The sequence below is a fragment of the Carettochelys insculpta genome, chromosome 4 (assembly GCF_033958435.1).
Source record: "Carettochelys insculpta isolate YL-2023 chromosome 4, ASM3395843v1, whole genome shotgun sequence".
Classification (NCBI taxonomy): Eukaryota; Metazoa; Chordata; order Testudines; family Carettochelyidae; genus Carettochelys; species Carettochelys insculpta.
The window spans coordinates 58,707,824-58,727,592 of record NC_134140.1 but is presented as its reverse complement, the minus strand read 5'-3'; the positions used below and the strand labels follow the sequence as shown (position 1 = coordinate 58,727,592).

Genomic DNA, 19,769 nt, shown 5'->3' with positions numbered 1-19,769 from the left:
GCAGCAGCTACGGAAGGGCCGTGAGTGTGCGTGTATGCAAGTGTGTGAGACGTGCCGGGCCGCACTGTGTTCCATGGCCGTCCCACCTGCCCCAAGCACTCAGCGGCTCCGCCCTACTTCGGTCTGTTCACTGGAACACGTGCTAGGGGAGCCCGCCCAGGGCAGCAGGAGAGAGCCGCGAAAAGAGCCAATCACCGCGCAAGAAGGCGTGTTGAACGGCACGTGCTGCTGTTTGTGTACGTGCGGGAACCACTTTCCGACAGAGGTGGGGGTAGACCAGCCCGGAGGTCCCCTGTACAGCTTGCGGGGGTTTGATTTGTCTTACGTGCGCTGCACTGAACGGGGAGAGGTGTGTGTTGAGCTTCCCTTCCTGCCGCAGTGTCAGTCGCCGAACAGCGGTAGTAAATAGTCTACCACCCATTTCAACTGGAGTCAAGCGGAAAGGAGACAATGTTGATGACGCTGGATTACAGCTCAGAGGTAAGTCTGGGCTGAGGAATTCGCAGGTTGTTTCTATGCGCTGTTTGTTAAGAGGTCCAGGGGGTATTTGAAATGTAGCGTTACCGGTATGGGCAAAGCCCAAATCCACTGATGTTACTAGGATTTTGCCAGTTTCCCTCTCGACCTGATGGTTTGTGCTCTAATAAAGGTAGAAGCCTGGACCTTTCAAATCAAAAAGTCTCTGCTAAACGGACACATGGGGAAAGGAAGGCGGAGGATACCTTCAGATTTTATCTTTAGGGTCTAAGAATAAAGTGGAGCTAAATATATTTTAAAAATACTTCCCTCTCCTCCCTGTAGTCTCACAGTTTGAGCCTCCTGCTTGAGTCCGGAACTGGGGTGAATGCTCCCGCAGATGGCTTGGGTCAGTCGCCAGCTCACTTGGCTGCTTGCGGAGGACAAGCTTTTTTCCTACTGTGGCAACTGCAAACAGGAGTTAATCTGAACCAACAGGTACAAATAATACTATTTCGGTTTGGTTTTGCCAGCCTGATTCTGCTGAGGCATTGCTATTGTGCAAAAGGTGTATTGTTTATCAGTTATCATAGAGTTGATGAAATATACAGATTAGTTGCTTGTGACTAGTTGTTGTATCTCACCTGTACAATTTATTTTACATAAAAATGTATCCTTTGTGTTAAACGTCCCTTCTCCAGTCCTTAGTCAATATTGAGTTGTAAATATTTTCAAAGTGGACTTTTCCTCCATGTAAAACATGCTTTAAAATTCATTGTGGTTACTGTGTGTTCAGATTGTTTGTAGTTATATAGGACCCTAACAAATCTGAAACTTTGTCTCCTGTACTTGCATATTGTAAATCACTTTAGTATTTCCCCGCCTCTCTTTTTCTGCCAGGGTCTTGGGAATGGGCATGTAATCCTCTGGGGTGTATTAATGCCCAGTATGGAGTCATACTCAAAAGCAGAAATTTTTGGTGATTTTTTTTTCTTTGAACTTCACTATGAATGGTGCTTTACTTCCTACCTCCCCAGTTTTGCTGGAAGATCCTGTTATGTTGGTTGTGTGTGGCTATGTAGTAGAGATGCTTAGAAAGTATTTTCCCCATCTCTCAAACATTTTCAAGAATTCAAGAGTTTTTTTCGTCTTAGATCAGGATGATTATTTTCATTGACTTGATCTGAAAACATTTTGGTCTGAGTTTTCAAGTCAGGTTAATTTTATTTGGATTTGACCTTAATTTTTAAAATTTTTATCAGCTTATATTTTTACAGGAAAAGGCGTTTTGAATTGGAAGACCAGAAATTTTTCATTTTTAAAGTGTCAAAAACATCATTAGTTTCTAAACTTTTAGATTTGACAAATGCAAGCCTCTTTTGCAATCAGTTTTTAGTTTTAATTAATTCACTTTCTGATGTTGACCATTTCCCAACTAGCTATGAGTGAGCTTCTTGTGGTTTTTTTTTTAAATAAAAGTTGTTCCAGGTGATAAACATTTTAAAATTATCAGCTAATAGCTTGTTTATAAATAAAGATTATTATAAAAATAGTGTAATAGCAGGTGCTGTTTATACTTAATTGTATATGTATTTTCTGACCCCCCCTTTTTGACTTGCACCAAGATGGCATCATCTAGAGTTCTAATGTTTCCGAGTGCATGCTTTGGAGGCCAGGGTGGCTGAACTGGAGGAGCTAAAGAAGGCAGAGGTGTTTGTTGATGAGACTTTCCGGGACATAGTAGGGCTGTCCCACCTCCAATCTGACAGTCGTGATGCTGTTACGGAGGAAGAAAGACTCAGGGAAGAAGAGCAGTCAATGGGAGCACAGGGAAACCATCCCATAGTTGGGACCCTCCTTCCAGAGGGTGCTATGGTATCCTCTCGCGCCGAGGATACTTCTCCAGGGGAGGGAGCACCAGTTGTTAAGAAGAAGAAGGTTTTAGTAGTGGGGGATTCGATCATTAGAAATATAGATAGTTGGGTTTGTGATGACCGGGAGAACCGTATGGTGACTTGCCTGCCTGGTGCGAAGGTTGCGGATCTCTCCAGGCATCTAGACAGACTTATGGGCAGTGCTGGGGAGGAGCCGATGGTCGTGGTACATGTCGGTACCAATGACATAGGGAAGGGTAGAAGAGATGTTCTGGAGACCAAATTTAGGTTACTAGGAAAGAGACTGAAATCCAGAACATCTATGGTGGCATTCTCTGAAATGCTTCCAGTTCCACGCGCAGGGCCAGATAGACAGGCAGAACTTCAGAGTCTCAATGCGTGGATGAGACGATGGTGTAGGGAAGAGGGGTTTAGATTTATTAGGAACTGGGGACACTTTTGGGGTAGAGAGAGCCTATACAGGAATGATGGGCTCCACCTAAATCAAGGTGGATCCAGACTGCTGGCATTAAACATTAAAAAGGTCATAGAGCAGTTTTTAAACTAAGAAGTGGGGGAAAGCCGATTTGGTGCGGGGGAGCACGTGGATCGGACGGAGACTTCTCTTACACGAGGCTCCATAGATAGGGATGCCCTAGAAGTTAGTCAGATAGGGAACGTGGGAAATAATATATGGGCAAGATCAGATGTGAAACAATCGCATATAAAAAAAATCCAAGGCATCTGTGAAAGGCGGACATATAAATAGTGGTAGTTTTTTAAAGTGTTTTTTACATAAATGCTAGGAGTCTGTCTAATAAGATGGGTGAACTAGAGTACCTCATATCAAAGGAGGAAGTTGACATAATAGGCATCACAGAAACATGGTGGAATGAGGACAATCAGTGGGACACTATCATACCGGGATATAAATTATATCGGAAAGAGAGAACAGGTCGTGCGGGTGGCGGAATGGTACTATATGTGAAGGATAATATAGAATCAAATGAAACAAAAATCCTAAAGGAATCAAAATGTTCCGTAGAATCATTATGGATAACAATTCATTCCTCTAATATGAATATGGCATTAGGAATATATTACCGACCGCCTAACCAGGACAGTGATAGTGATGCTGAAATGTTAAGGGAGATTAAAGAGGCTATCACAATAAAAAACACAGTAATAATAGGAGATTTCAATTATCCCCATATTGATTGGGTACATGTCACCTCAGGACGGAATTCAGAGATTAAATTTCTTGATGCCTTAAATGACTGCTTCTTGGAGCAGCTAGTACAGGAACCCACAAGGGGAGAGTCAATTCTCGATCTAGTCCTGATTGGAACGCAGGATCTGGTCCAAGAGGTAACTGTTACTGGACTGCTTGGAAATAGTGACCACAATATAATAACTTTTAATATTCCTGTGTTGGGAAGAACACCGCAACGGTCAAACACTCTGGCATTTAATTTCAAAAAGGGGAATTACACTAAAATGAGGAAGCTAGTTAAACAGAAACTAAAAGGTAGAGTAACTAAACTAAAATCCCTGGAAGCTGCATGGAAACTGTTTAAAGACACCATACTAGAGGCCCAACTTAAATGTATACCCCAAATAAAAAAACACAGTGAGACCTAACAAAGAAACACCATGGCTTAACAGCCATGTTAAAAAGGCAGTGAGAGAGAAACGGGCAGCTTTTAAAAAGTGGAAGTCAAATCCTAGTGAGGAAAATAGGAAGGAACATAAAGGCTACGTCTACATGTGCCCCAAACTTCGAAATGGCCATGCAAATGGCCATTTCGAAGTTTACTAATGAAGCGCTGAAATGCACATTCAGCGCTTCATTAGCATGCGGGCGGCAGCGGCGCTTCGAAATTGACGTGCCTCGCCGCTACGCGGCGCGTCCAGACGGGGCTCCTTTTCGAAAGGACGCCACCTACTTCGAAGTCCCCTTATTCCCATGAGCTCATGGGAATAAGGGGACTTCGAAGTAGGCGGGGCCCTTTCGAAAAGGAGCCCCGTCGGGACGCGGCGCAAGGCGCGTCAATTTCAAAGCGCCGCTGCCGCCCGCATACTAATGAAGTGCTGAATATGCATTTCAGTGCTTCATTAGTAAACTTCGAAATGGCCATTTGCATGGCCATTTTGAAGTTTGGGGCACGTGTAGACATGGCCAAACACTCCCAAATTAAGTGTCATAACGTAGTAAGAAAAGCCAAAAAAGATTTTGAGAAACAGCTAGCCAAAAATTCAGAAAATGATAGTAAAATGTTTTTTAAATACATTAGAAGCAGGAAGGCCGCTAAAGAAGCAGTGGGGCCCTTGGACGATAAAGATATAAAAGGAGCGATCAAGGAAGACAGTGCCATTGCGGAGCGATTAAATGATTTCTTTGCTTCAGTCTTCACGGCTGAGGATGTTACACAGGTTCCTAAATCTGAGCCAGCCTTTTTAGGTGACAAATCTGAGGAACTCTCCCAGATTGAAGTGACATTAGAGGAGGTTTTGGAGTTAATTGATAAGATGAATAGTAACAAGTCTCCAGGACCAGACGGTATTCACCCAAGGGTTCTGAAAGAACTCAAATGTGAAATTGTGGAGTTATTAACAGTGGTTTGTAACCTATCCTTTAAATCTGCTTCGGTACCCAATGACTGGAAGACGGCCAATATAACGCCAATGTTTAAAAAAGGCTCCAGCGGAGACCCTGGCAATTATAGACCGATAAATCTAACATCAGTAGAAACAATAGTAAAGAATAAAATTGCAAGGCACGTAGAAGAGCACGAATTGTTGGGCAAAAGTCAGCATGGTTTCTGCAGAGGGAAGTCGTGTCTAACTAATCTATTAGAATTCTTTGAAGGGGTTAATAAACATGCGGACAAGGGGCACCCAGTGGACATAATATACCTAGATTTCCAGAAAGCCTTTGACACGGTCCCACACCAAAGGCTTTTATGTAAATTAGGCGGTCATGGGATAGGAGGAAAGATCCTTTCATGGATCGGGAATTGGTTAAAAGACAGAAAACAAAGGGTTGGAATAAATGGTAAATTTTCACAATGGACGGGGGTAACTAGTGGTGTTCCCCAGGGGTCAGTCCTGGGACCTATCCTGTTCAACTTGTTCATCAATGATCTAGAAAATGAGGTAAGCAGTGAGGTGGCAAAGTTTGCAGATGACACCAAGTTGTTCAGGGCAGTCAAAACCAAAAGGGATTGTGAAGAACTACAAAAAGATCTCAGCAAACTGAGTGATTGGGCAGCAAAATGGCAAATGAAATTTAATGTGGATAAGTGTAAGGTAATGCACATTGGAAAAAATAACCCAAATTACACGTACAACATGATGGGGTCAGATTTAGCTACAACAGATCAGGAAAGGGATCTTGGAGTTATAGTGGATAGTTCTCTGCAGACATCCATGCAGTGTGCAGCGGCAGTTAGTAAAGCAAATAGGATGTTAGGAATTATTAAAAAAGGGATAGATAATAAGACAAAAGATATCATACTTCCCCTATATAAAACTATGGTACGCCCACATCTTGAGTACTGTGTGCAGATGTGGTCTCCTCACCTCAAAAAAGATATATTGGCATTAGAAAAGGTTCAGAAAAGGGCGACTAAGATGATTAGGGGTTTGGAACAGGTCCCATATGGGGAGAGGCTAGAGAGACTGGGACTTTTCAGTCTGGAAAAGAGGCGATTGAGGGGCGATATGATAGAGGTATATAAAATCATGAATGGTGTGGAGAAAGTGAATATAGAAAAATTATTTACCTTTTCCCATAATACAAGAACTAGGGGACACCAAATGAAATTGATGGGTAGTAGGTTCAAAACTAATAAAAGGAAATTTTTCTTCACACAGCGCACAGTCAACCTGTGGAACTCCTTGCCGGAGGAGGCTGTGAAGGCCAGGACTCTATTAGGGTTTAAAAAAGAGCTCGATAAATTTTTGCAAGTTAGGTCCATAAATGGCTATTAGCCAGGGGTAAAGTATGGTGCCCTAGCCTTCAGAACAAGGGCAGGAGATAAATCACTTGATCATTGTCTTCTGTTCTCCTTCTCTGGGGCACCTGGCATTGGCCACTGTCGGCAGACGGGATACGGGGCTGGATGGACCTTTGGTCTGACCCAGTATGGCCATTCTTATGTTGGTGCTAAGACTGGTTCCTGACACCTCATTAAGTGATTGGTGTTCTATTTTATGTTTTTAGGATTGCCATGGTGATGCTCCAATTCATAAAGCAGCTAAAGTTGGAAGCTTGGAGTGTCTTGCTCTACTTGTTGCCAGTGATGTCAGAATAGAGTAAGTCAAAGTCTACATTTAACTCATTCAAATATTAGCTCTCAAAGATTCTGCTTAAATTGTAACATAAATGTGAAACATATGCTAATAATGCAGAACTTTTTCTGCACGTTAAAATCAGGGTGCAGCCATTACAAGTATTTATTTGATAGTTGTCATATTGTACAAATAGACCATTGTCTTTGTTTTAGTTTAGAGAAGGATCTCTTTACCTTAGCGCTAAGAGTGACAGTGAGGGAGCTGTGGTACTCTATATACTATCAAAACCAAAAAGCAGGCAAGCAGCACTTTAAAGACTAACAATTTATTAGGTGAGCTTTTGTGGGACAGACCCACTTCTTCAGACCATAGCCGTACCAGAACAGACTCAAGATTTAAGGCATAGAGAACCAAAATCAGTAATCGAAGTTGACAAATCAGAAAAAAATTATCAAGGTGAGCAAATCTGCTCTCCCCTCTGCTCTCTGATTTGTCAACTTCGATTACTGTTTTTGGTTCTCTATGCCTTAAATCTTGAGTCTTTTCTGGTACGGGTATGGTCTGAAGAAGTGGGTCCCACAAAAGCTCACGTAATAAGTTATTTTGTTAGTCTTTAAAGTGCTACTTGACTGCATTTTTGTTTTGATAGCGCTAAGAGGAGCTTATTTGTCAAAGTCCTCTGGTTGGAGGTACTTCCCATTTCCTCTGGTTATATTATTCTTCTACTTTAGGCAGTTTTTTTTGGGGGGGCGGGGGGGGAGGGGAACATAGCTTGTCAAATATTTTTGCACTTGACAATGATTTCTATTGAATTACAATAACTGCCTCATCCTACATGGCAACCATTTGAAATTGACCATGTATTAACTTTTGTGTCCTAGTCTGTGCAATAATGATGGACAGACAGCAGAAGATCTTGCATGGGCCTGTGGGTTTCTGGAATGTGCCAAGTTTCTCACAACTGTTAAACATATTCAAAATATGAAGCTAAGAGAACAATCTAGTGATTCACTTAAGGACAACTGTGGTTTGCCAAGAGAGGCTGGACAGAAACGACCATGTGGAATTATGGGACCCACAGATAGGAAGAGGAGGAGATCAGATGGTACGTAGCTTGACAACGCCAGGGGAGGGCAATAACTGCTGATGATGGGGGTGCTCCACTCTCTGATATTAATGGCAGGAGTGTGGTCTGGAATGGAGGATGGGTGCATAAAGAAGGTCAGAGTAGAGACTTTTTGTGACCTGGGACATTGGTTTCCTGCCCCTGGGAGTTACAAGGATTGTGCAGGGGGTAGGGGCATTGTGTGGAGATTCCCCTCCTCCTATGGGGTGAGCCCCAGGCAGAGACCCCCGACACTGGCCCCAATACCCAGCTGGTTTGAGTGGCACCTAGGAGTCTGCCTGAGGGTCCCACTGGACATAGTGGCCCAGAAGATTGTGGTGGGTTGGATTTTGCCTGTCTTGATCAACATTGAAAGTGAGATACTTCGTTAAAACTGGCTTAATACATACTAGAATATTTTAAAGCAGTATCCCTGGCTTTCAGTATTTAATTGCATTACCTAAATGGCAGTACATATTAAGTGGAGAGCAGGCATGGCCTTTCTATATCCACCTGAACCTATGTTGTAAGGTTGTTTGTGCCATATGAACATTAATGTTGCATAGAAGAACATGCTGCCACAACAGATGTTCTAATAAGGGGCCAAATTACTTACATGCATTGGCTAAGGGTAGACTGATTTAAAGTTAAAGCTGCTGAATCACTTTCAGTTATTAAAATCAACAAGCAAGAAATCTTGATTTTTAAATAATTTACTTCTAATTTTTCTTAAAACAACTATTTTTTATTTGCAAATATATGCTTTTTATATTAAATTCAGGTAATCTTTTTGCTAACCAGGGAGTATGCTGTAGTTACACACAATGTTTATGCTTGCTTAAAATTAATTTTTTACTAGATTAATTTTTCCCTATGGTTTGTGCAGCTCTCTACTTGGCTGGAATTTCAAGTTCAGTTAAAATGTTCAAAACATTTTAAAAATTAAACTAAGTTTTGAGGTAGAAAGAGGGATGGATGCATTAAACAGCCATCCCATACTACAGGCCAGTGTTTTCATAAATCCAGCTGTATATTTTATTTTGTAAAGGTAAGCTTTTTTTTGTTTGTTTGTTTGTTTGAACAGATTTTGTATCTTAAACTACAAGTCAGAAAACCTGTGATCCTGTGAAGACTCTAAGATGAATCTGAAGTCTGTGAAAACAACCTTATTGGTCTGTGACCAAAGCAGCCCAATATTTGATGTTCCGCTGCCTCCTTCTGGGAAGGAGGAAAACACTTTGCTTCTTGAAGAAGATGATTTTCTAGAATACTTGTATTCATAAACCTGTGTGTGTTCAGTTGTAGATTTGTGTATAATAGATCAGCCTCTTCTCAGGTAAATAAGAAAAAGTTGATACTTAGCACATACATTATGGAGCCATGAGGAGAGTTTGGATCAGTTTCAAGTCAAAAATCTTCACACTTTAAAAACAAGAGCCATCTTTACTTTTAGGAGTGAAAGCTGCTTACGTGAGTGAATGTTAAAGGATGCAGCCCTAATTCCATAATGGACTTCATGAGCTTTCAGAAAGCAATAGTCTAAATGTTAAACTCTCATTTGTGAAAATTAAGAAATAATAAACTCCATTAATTAAACTTGTATATACACAAGACTGATTTACCCTTTTTCTTAGGTTTTTATTTAAAAAGACATGTCACAGTGAATTTTATTTCATCTACTTTTGACTGACAAAATACTATTTCAATTGAAAATAAGCCTTTTCTAAAAGTTATCCATTTCATTTTAAAGAGTTCAGATACCTTCATCAAGTCTTGAATTCTGGATTAACATGATTTTTTGCAGTTGGAATTTAAATAGTTTTTGGTCGCTGAGGTAGGCACAAGTTGTAATAAGCATCTTTGTTCCAAAAGTCTGGGCCCTTCCATCCACACCAACCCTGTACAGGGACAAGCAAAATAAATCCATTTCTAAGACAGCTGTGGTTAGCAGATTTACCGCACGCAGATTGCGTAGTTTTCATTATGCATAAACTAAATTAACAGTCAAGATTCCTTTTTTTTTTTTTTTACTTGAATGGCTACTAAGTCCCATGCTGTTTAAGACTGAAGTCTAACAGCAACATTATGGTTTGAAGAAGGCTTATTTTATTCCTTATTTTGAAGGTAGTAATGTCAAATCACTTTAAAGCTTTTTTTTTTTTTTTTTAAATTATCAGTTAAGAATATAGTGTGAAATTTACTCTTTACAAAATACTGTATGGACTGAAGGAGTGCTCTTGGAAATTTAGTTTCCAACTTAGACCTCAATTCTGCAAACATTTATTTACATACTTACATTTCACATTGTTTTATTCAAATAATTGAAGCTGCTCAGGTGGTTAAAGTGGAGTGCATTTTGTAAGTGTGTGTGATTTCTATTTAGAAATGAAAGAATTTGAAGTTTCAATTAACTGTGAAGTCATCTTAGGACTGGACTACTCTCAGCCTTGGAAAAACTACCAGAAACCTACCATACTAATCGGAGGCAGATGCAAAAGTAAAGGGTGCTACACCCGGATAGCTGAACAACAATATCTAACCTCAGCTGCTGGGGGGAGAGACAGAGAGCAAGCATACTGGATGGAATTCATACTGAAGTGTTTTCCTACTAGTCAAAATCAGCCCCAGTTTAGTATGTATGAAATCTGAAGGTGTCTTCCTCTGAAGGAGCTATTTCTTCCAATCTGAGAGCCTATTGCTAATATGGTATCTGTTATTCTACCATTTTACCAGAACCCCACAATTTGTCATATCATATCCATCCTCTGAATAGTTCCAATTCCTGTCCTTCCTGCTGCTGAGTTTTCTGGAGCAGATACAGAATGAAATTGATGCAAATTTTCTGTCCTCAATTTCACATCTGCCCATTGGAGAAACAGAACTGACAAGCCTTCTTAATTACATTCTGCTCCTGGTTAACTTTACTATGAGCAACAGCAGAACTGAAACAGTCTACCTGCATATTCAGGAAGATGTTATTGCATGGGTTATCTTGCTGACTAGAAAGTTAGAGCCCAAATGTATCCCAACATATGAATATTCTTTTAAAAAAACATGCTGATAGCTTTTGTGCATATAGGTACCTAATTTCAGAGAAAATATCCATTTTAGAGAGTAAAACATATGTAACTAGATATTAATAAGGGATGCTATACAAGATGCAAGGTAAAGACATCAAGATGTTCAGTCTCAAGAAACTGAAAGAACATTCCTTCTTACTTTTTTTAAACAAAGTTCTCCACACATTGCACCTTTTCAGAGTCAGTACGCTCCACAGGCAACACGTAAGGGTAGGCTGTACTAGTATATTCACTTCCATGCTCAGCTGGCCACCAGAGCCGCATCTACACCTGCATGCTACTTCGAAGTACCGGTGCCAACTTCGAAATAGTGCCCGTCACGGCTACACGTGTTGGGTGCTATTTCGAAGTTAACTTCGACGTTAGGCAGCGAGATGTCGAAGTCGCTAACCCCATGAGGGGATGGGAATAGCGCCCTACTTCGACGTTCAACATCGAAGTAGGGAACGTGTAGACGATCTGCGTCCCGCAACATCGAAATAGCGGGGTCCGCCATGGTGGCCATCAGCTGAGGGGTTGAGAGACGCTCTCTCTCCAGCCCCTGCGGGGCTCTATGGTCACCGTGTGCAGCAGCCCTTAGCCCAGGGCTTCTGGCTGCTGCTTCTGCAGCTGGGGATCCATGCTGCATGCACAGGGTCTGCAACTAGTTGTTGGCTCTGTGGATCTTGTGCTGTTTAGTGCAAGTGTGTCTGGGAGGGGCCCTTTAAGGGAGCGGCTTGCTGTTGAGTCCGCCCTGTGACCCTGTCTGCAGCTGTTCCTGGCACCCTTATTTTGATGTGTGCTACTTTGGCATGTAGACGTTCCCTCACAGCGCCTATTTCGATGTGGTGCTGCCCAACGTCGACATTGAATGTCGACGTTGCCAGCCCTGGAGGACATGTAGACGCTATTCATCGAAATAGCTTATTTCGATGTTGCGTGCACGTGTAGACGTAGCCCAGGAAGGATCAGCATTCTTTGTGAGGTGAGCGGCATTCACTCCAGGTAATGAATAATACCAGCAGGGCTAAATTATGTATAAACTAACCCTACCGCTCAAATAGCTGAAAGAAGTTTTGTTTTCATGCAAGTATACACGTGGGAAAACAAAGCTACATGTTTGTTAAAAAAAAAAAAATCTCAGAAATTAAAATTATGCAGGTAAAAATTACCATGCTATCACTCCAATATTTGTCAAGCCATATAACCAATGTATTAGTGTTGTAGAAGCTACATGAAAAAAGTTAAAATCTCACCTTTTCCAGGATCACATTCAGATCTTCTGCACCAGTATAGTGTGGATCTAAAATCAGAAATTTTGTGTGTCCTGTAACCTCATTCCATGCCACTCCTAGTATTGTGTGAGCCAGAATGCCACCACCTAGATTGGAGAAAATATATACCCTTTCTAAGACTTTGTACAGTTTGACAGTCTTTTTTTTTTATGCACACATACTTTTAATACGTAGCAGCCAGATCTACAAGTGAAGTTTTATTCTCTGGATTATGAAAAATAGTAGGGTAACTGCATTATGTAAAATCCTTCATAGACTATAATAAAGTTGTGATACCGAAGGAAAGAGATTTCTTTCCGGTAATAACGAATACAAATTTGATATCTCTCTCTCTCCCCAATCAGCAGTCAGTATTATGATCCACTCCACCAACTTAAGACAGGAACATTTTAGATATAATATGTCCACTCCATATTGAAATAATGAGTTCTAGAAGAGGAACCGACACTGAGAAATTTCCCAAAATTGAAAAAAGACAAAAAAAAGTTAGAAATTTGTAAGCAATAAATCAAAGAAGAAATGTATAACCACAGCAAACCTGTGTTTTGTTACTAGATACCAAGGTTCACATACACAAGTCTAAAATGTTAAAAAATAAAAGGATTAGGTGTAAAGCCCTGTAATGGTAAATATCACTTGTCTGCTTCTCACCTAACAATTAGGCTACAAGCTGGTGACTAGACTGAGTTAAGTAGGGAAGAGAAGAAACCAAATAATATGCAAGTATTCCCTTTCTCCTACAGTGGCAAGAAAGGATATTTAGCTGCCTTGTATAATCTCAGTGTTTGGGCATCTCCCTCTCTGGCCAAAAGATACATGCTCCAGCACGTTGTTGGAATGGTCCAAGAGACCCGAGGAAGGGCTGCAGCACTTTTAACTTGGTAGCTTTCCTTAATTCTCCCAATAATCTTTCCACAGAAGTTTTGGAAGCCATAAGCTTCTTTTCTTAGATCTTCATGCAGGACTAAAAATCACTATACTTGTAGTTTAGAAGACGTAAGTTTCATTGCTTCAATAGGTAGTCTGAGGACTTAGGAAGGAAATTAACTTTTCAGCCAGTGTGTCTGCTGTTTACCACTCACTCACTGAAGATTAGGTGCAAGAAGAATGGAGCACGAGAAGTTAGAAACCAAACTGCAGCAATGATCTGGGACACCCTGCTGAGTTGGCCCCCAGCTCAATTTGTAATCATCTCTTCAGCAACTGGTTGCCCTGGGAGGACCCTGGTAGTCCGCTTCCACAGCTTGCTGCTCCGATAGTTCGGTGTGGTGGAGACACAGAACCTCCACAGAAAGGTATATAAAAGGAGAAGAACCACAAGAAAGGATGGAGATATCTGTATGGGGGGAGGGAAATGACAAGTTTTAAAAATAGTTTTATTGAGGGTCCTTGACAGCTTGTAGTTCAGGCAGAAGAGCCTTTGGTGCTTTCACTAACAAGACCAAGCACACTGCACAATCTGCTGGAAATGTCTTGGGATTTCTGGAAATCAGCATTGTAAAGCTAGCCCCCCCAGAAGAGCATTAGTAAAGACGATGGTGGTCTTACAAGCAAAAATGAGGTTTCCACCATGGGGTTTATGACAGGACTGATAGCGCCACACACACTACAATCAAAGGAAAATGTAGGCAGATGGGATATTAGTTTTCAGAAGGCCAATGAAGTCTGATGGTTTGGGAGAGGCCAATTACACTGAGCCATATGTACTGAAACGATCTAAGATCCCTGAAGATAGGGCTCTTGTGAAGAGTTCTCATACTGAAGCTTCTGAAGAAAAAAAACAAAGACCCAAGACTGAAGACTGTAAATGTAGAGAACAATTTCTACTTAGTGCTGATTAGAGGGCAGCACTTTATGGACCACTCTAAATGGAGCACAAAAAGAACGTTTAGAACACTAAAGGACCGTCTTACTGATAAAGCAGCCCCCCGCCATATTCTGTCAGGTCAGAAAGGGTGACAAGACAGTAAATACCAAAATCAAAGCAAAAAAGATAGTTGAAAGATGTGACAAGGTAAGGCTGGGAGGGAGTAAGAACATGAGGGAAAACCTATTGGAGACTGGGAGAGTGTGAGCACCTATTGCAGGCCGGGGGAGGAAGCCATCCTGGGCCAGTTGGGGCCAGCTGGTCCCACTTAAGGCTGCTTTTAAAAGAACCTTTGCCCAGTAGGCAGGGGGAGAGAGGCAAGGAGGGAGAGAAAAAAAAGCGGGGGGGGGGGGGGGGTGTTCCTTAGTAGTACCAGAGGAGGAGAGCAGTGCTCTGCTGCAAGGGGCTAAGATAAGGCTCTGAGATTTGGCATAAGGCTAAGCAGGCTGATCACACAGGAGGAGCCAAAACCAGGAGAGGGAACAAGCGGCTGCTGCTGCCGCTACCACTACCTGGAAGAGGAATTGTCTGGGGAAGTGGCCCAGGGAAGAGGTGTGCTGTTCATAATGAGGGGAGCCTTCTTCCACCACTAGCAGCCACGCAGGGTCTCCAGGCTGGAACCTGGAATGAGTGGGTGGGGCCCAGATTCCCCCCCCCCCCGACCACCATCTCCCCGCCACCATCTCAAGAAGGGCAATGGTATTCTGGCTCTGGGGTTAGTGGACTAAACAGAGGCCCAGGAGCAAGGCTAGGCTTGCCACAAAGCATATGAAGAAGTTTCTGCCTGATCAGAAACCGGCAACTATATTGGTCACTCTTCTAGGAGTGAGGCAATAAATTGTTACAATTTTCTCTGGTGCTGTCTTATAATGTAGTGTTCAAACAGAGCTGGATGACAGTATAATTTCTTGCCTATAAATGTTAGAATGGGCAATGTTAGTAAAAGGAAAACAAGATTTATATTCAAGTTTTTTTTAAAAAGGTTTCTGTCCACTTTTAAAAAGCACTATTACCTTCAGGCCCTCATCAGGGAACATTCATATATTCTTATAACCCCTATTTCCTTACATGAGTCATCAACACTTTAAGTTATTGAAATATTTCATCTGGTTTTAGGGAAGATTTTGTTTGGGAATGAATGCTCTTCAAAGCCAGTTAAATGCTGATGGTCAAGGGAGTTACTGTTCAGCAACCCAAAATTATTTACAATAGTCTTTCTAGTGTGGGTGGGGAACAGAGTAGCTAGCTCACCAACTCTGGAATGCAAACTTCAAAACCTTTTTGCTAGCCTCTCAAATTTAGAGGGCATCATTCAAGCGGAATTCAGTGACGCTACTCTATCTATACTAGGCTTGGAGCCTAAAACCACCATGAAAAGATATCAGCCAAATCAGTTTTTTCTGTCCTTCATCTAAGCAGATAAAAGATAATATACTGTGGTGTGCACCTGAACTTCCATTAATCTTGTAATCTCACTTACTACGAAGGATGTGAGGGAGATTCCCACACCTGAGACAGTCTTTTTAGATGACAGATCTGAGGAACTATCCCAGATGGAAGGGTTGAGAGTGGTTTCAGAAGAAATCACTTAAACAGTAGTAAGTCACCCAAACCAGATGGTATTCACCCTGGAATCCTAAAGAAACTCCCATGAAAGAGCAGAAGTATCAATATTGGCATGTAAATTATCACATAAATCAGCTCCTTTACCAAATGACTGGAGATACCTAATGTGATGCCTATTTTTCAGAAAGACACTAGAAGCAACCCTGGCAATTACAGGCCAGTAAACATAACTTCAGTACCAAGCAAACTGGTTGAAACTATGGTAAAAAAAAAGAATTCAGACACACAGATTAACACAGTTTGTAAGAGAAGAGTAAAGAGGGCTTTTGTCAAGGGAAATAATGCCTCAATCTATTTGAATTCTTTGAGGATGTGCCATCAAGTATGTGGACATAGGTGATCCAGTGAATATACTGTACTTGGACTTTTAGAAAGCCTTCGACAAAGTCTGTCACTGAAAGTTCTTAAGTAAAGTAAGCAGTTATGGCATAAAAGGGATGGTCCTCTAATGGATCAGTAACTGATTAAGAGATTGGGGGGGAGGATAGGAATAATTGGTTAGCTTTTAGAATAAAATAGTGGGATCTATACTAGGACTAGTATTATTCAACATATTTATAAGTTGTCTGAAAAAAGGTATAAACAGAGGTGTCAAAGTCACCAGATGATAAATCAGAATTGTTAAGAACCCAGCTGGTTTTGAAGAATTACAAAAGAATCTCACAAAACTGGATGACTGGACAACAAAATGACAGATGAAGTTCAGGGTTGATACATGCAAACTAATGCATACTTGAAAACATAAACCCAACTATTCACACAAAATGATTGGGTCTAAATTAGTTTTCCTCTCAAGAAACAGATCTTGGAGTCATTGTGGTTATTTCTCTCAAAACATCTCATCGCTGTGCAGTAGCAGTCAAAAAGCTAACAGCATGTTGGGAACCATTAGGGAAGGACAGATAAGACAACAGTAAATATAATCCCACTAAATAAATCCAGGATACAGCTACACCTTGAATACTGCGTGCAGTACTGATCTCCCCATCTCAGAAAAGATTTATTAGAAATGGAGAAGGCAGAGAAGGGCAACAAAAATGACTAAAGGTGTGGAAAAGCTTCCATGTAAGAAGAGATTAAAAAGGCTGGGACTTTTCTTTCGTCTTGGAAGAGAAACTACTAAGGGGGCATATGACGGATTTAAAAAACCATGAATGGCATGGAGAAAGTACAGAAGAATCTCAGTTACCTATATCAGAATTATGAACTTATCAGTCAATCAACCATACCCCTTAGTTGGCATTGGAAGCATGCACTCAGGAAGCAGAGACAGTAGTCTATTAAAAACCTGTCAAAATAAGGAAACTTCCTCTGTGCTTGTTTTATTTAAAATAAGAATATTTCTTCTGCATAATTGTCAACCATAAGTCTGAGTTTCTGCTGTAAATAAGGAAGTAAGTGTTATCTACCCCTTTACATACAAAAAATAGGGATCACTCATTGAAATTTATGCAGAGCAGGTTTAATATGAACACAAGGAAGTACTTCTTTACACAACGCAGTCAACCTATGGAACTCTACGCCAGGTGGTGCTGTGAAGTCCAAAAGTTTAACTGGGTTCAAAAAAGTAGTAGGCAAATTCATCCCTAGCCACTGATGGACTTACCCATACACTCAGTGTCCAAAGCCTCTGAGTGCCAGATTCTGGGACTTGATGATGGGGGATGAATCACACAGTAACAGCTCAGTTGTGTTCATTTAGAATTAGTCACTGTTGGAAGATAGGATTTTGGGCTAAATGGGTGCAGTATGGCCATTCTTTTGTTCACGTTGTTCTGGATACCTAGAAGTTGTTCTGTACATGCTCACTAAGTACTTAAATAATTGTATATGAAAATAAACCTTGGCGAGGTGATCAAACAGATTGACATTTTTCAATACTGCAAGGCTTACCAATCATAATGGGAGTCCCTTCAGTCTTGAAATGGTGAGTAAGTTCTCTTCCCTGGGAAGCTAGCTCAGAACCCTGGCTGTATAAGAAATACAATGTTCACATTATCCCCTTTATTAGTTTTAATTTCTTGTTCCTCTTTCACTATGTATCTACATAAATTTGTACTTAATTCCTCTACTATATATTTAGAATTTTTAAAACTATGTTTTATTACATCTCCTCTTAACACTGTAGCAGGACCAGGAGTTTTATAACAGAGGAAAAGCACACAAATAAAACTTAACATTTGTGCTCACACAGCTGATGTAAGCACCCAATGTAATTTATAGAGGAAAGTATCACTGCAGCTATCCAATTCACACAGTATCCGTGAAAGAGGTCTATTGGAAGTCGTGCCTCCCAGTGGAAAGATACCACGAGAGCTGCTTCAAGGTAGCTTCAAACTGGAGGTTTAAGGAAAAAGCGTTAAGAACCTCATCTAAACAGCTCCAGGGTTCTCTCAACAAGAGAAAAATTTACATTCTTATTAAATGAAATAAACCTTTGTTAACAACAATTTAAGGTTGCCCAGTGGTTCTTGCTGGCTCCCAGGGGGCAGACTTAAGCTTTCAGCATTTATCTTAACTCAGGATTCCCTGGTTGTCAGAAGTTTGAATTTAGCTGAACTTCACATTCTGGAAGAGCATAAGCTATCACTGGGCATCCGTAACCCTATGTTAATGAAATATTGCCCATTTAATCTCCTAGGACTTTTCTACACTTGCCCCAAACTTTGAAGGGGGCATGCTGATCAGGGTGACAGGAGATTACTAATGAAGTACTGTGGTGAATACACAGCACTTCATTAGGCTAATTCTCCCCGCAGCAACTTTGATGCTTCAAACATTCGAGGAGTATAGGGACTCCAAAGTGCCCGCAGCTACACACATGCCGGTACTTCGAAGTTTGATGCTTCAAAGTTGCCACAGGGGAAAATTAGCCTAATGAAGTGCTGCGTATTCACCGCAGCACTTTATTAGTAACCCCCCGTGGCCCTGATTTAACATGCCCCCTTCAAAGTTGGGGGCAAGTGTAGACAGGCCCCTAGACTTTTTAACTGAAAGAAATGTTTGTTGATAGGAGAACGTTCATTTAGGCAGTGATAGTTTTCATCTATGTTTGCAGCTGATTTGCTTCTGTGGTTAATAATCAACAGATCTAGCTTTTATACAGTGCTTTTCATCAGTAGATCTCAAAGAACTTCACTTTAGCAGATGGCAAACTGAGGCACAAAGAGGCAAAGTGACTTGGTGTAAGGTCACCAATCCCACCATGGTCTCTGGATTCCCCAGATACCAATTCACACACACTGATAGAGAGAGACCCAGACTCTGCGGAGCGTCTGCCCCAAATCTGGGAACACACATGGGAGGCAGACTGGAAATATCCTCTGCAAATCCCACATCACGCAGTGCCCTCCCTCTCATGCTCCACAGCCCCCGCAACCCCCCCACACGTGACCCCCACCCTTCCTCTTACCCACATATCCTCAATTATTCACAGCCCCATAAAGTGCCTCCTCCTCGCTGAACGCCAAACCTCTCTCATAAGTCTCACCTGCTCTTCCACCTAAGTTACCCTCCCTTACCAGCGAGCATTTGCTTGCATACTTATTTTCTTTTCAAAATTAGTTCAGTGACTTGTGAATATTCTGATATACTCAGAGTATACTTCCCAAAAACAAAACCACCCTTGCCGAAGGCAGTTTGGAGCAAGATGACTCCTTTTTATTTCAGATTTCTGCTTAGAGTCGGACTTAAATTCTCAGAGCCTTGGCAGTGCTCAGGTCCTATGGCTGCAGTCCTCCCCATTGAGCCACTCATGCCTTGTGAGTCACAGCTGACTTTCAACTCCCTTAGCTTATTTCTCTGCACGCATGTGGTGGAATCCATTTGGTGCATGAACAGCTATACACCGGGCACGGGATTCAGGCTGCCAACTCCCTTTGAACGTGCCACTGACTGATCTGCAGTCAGTACAAACAGTTGACTAACATACACTGGTTTTTACTTTTACACACACACACACACACACACACACACACACACACAGAGCTGATGATAAATGTTTACAATACACATATTGCAGGTGGTTAAATATATGTATTAAGTATTAGTAAAGCACCTAGATTGGCTTGTACTTTTGTTACAATGTTGAATACTTATGCTAAGTAACCCGTAATACCTTGCATTAGATGACATAAGCCTTGGATTGAATAGATACGAAAACTCTGAAGTACAGGACACATGATTATAACA

The 19,769-nt window shown here is 41.3% G+C and overlaps 2 protein-coding genes across 3 annotated transcripts in view; one reads left to right on the top strand and one right to left on the bottom strand.

The window, feature by feature from the left end:
- Positions 1 to 319: 319 nt before the first annotated feature.
- Positions 320 to 9,244, top strand: ANKRD37 (ankyrin repeat domain 37). Its single transcript, XM_074991838.1, has 5 exons — positions 320 to 480; positions 802 to 954; positions 6,556 to 6,647; positions 7,508 to 7,731; positions 8,816 to 9,244. Exons 1-5 carry the CDS (start codon positions 451 to 453, stop codon positions 8,827 to 8,829), a joined length of 513 nt encoding a protein of 170 aa, XP_074847939.1. The 5' UTR covers positions 320 to 450; the 3' UTR covers positions 8,830 to 9,244.
- A 110-nt stretch (positions 9,245 to 9,354) lies between these two features.
- Positions 9,355 to 19,769, bottom strand: part of UFSP2 (UFM1 specific peptidase 2) — a 32,124-nt gene continuing 21,709 nt past the window's right edge. For both annotated transcript variants that reach the window (XM_074991836.1, XM_074991837.1), the window contains 3 exons: positions 17,472 to 17,548; positions 12,047 to 12,171; positions 9,355 to 9,629 (listed from right to left, as the gene is read on the bottom strand). In XM_074991836.1, coding sequence (XP_074847937.1) covers positions 9,543 to 9,629; positions 12,047 to 12,171; positions 17,472 to 17,548 — 289 coding nt within the window. In that variant the 3' untranslated portion in view covers positions 9,355 to 9,542. The remainder of the gene's footprint in view (positions 9,630 to 12,046; positions 12,172 to 17,471; positions 17,549 to 19,769) is intronic.

Bases quoted from the DNA above. Each gene is read 5' to 3' on its own strand.
- ANKRD37 (XM_074991838.1), top strand. From the start codon at position 451: ATGTTGATGACGCTGGATTACAGCTCAGAG. The intron at 481-801 runs GTAAGTCTGGGC...TCCTCCCTGTAG, and splicing joins CGCTGGATTACAGCTCAGAG to TCTCACAGTTTGAGCCTCCT. The intron at 955-6,555 runs GTACAAATAATA...TTATGTTTTTAG, and splicing joins GAGTTAATCTGAACCAACAG to GATTGCCATGGTGATGCTCC.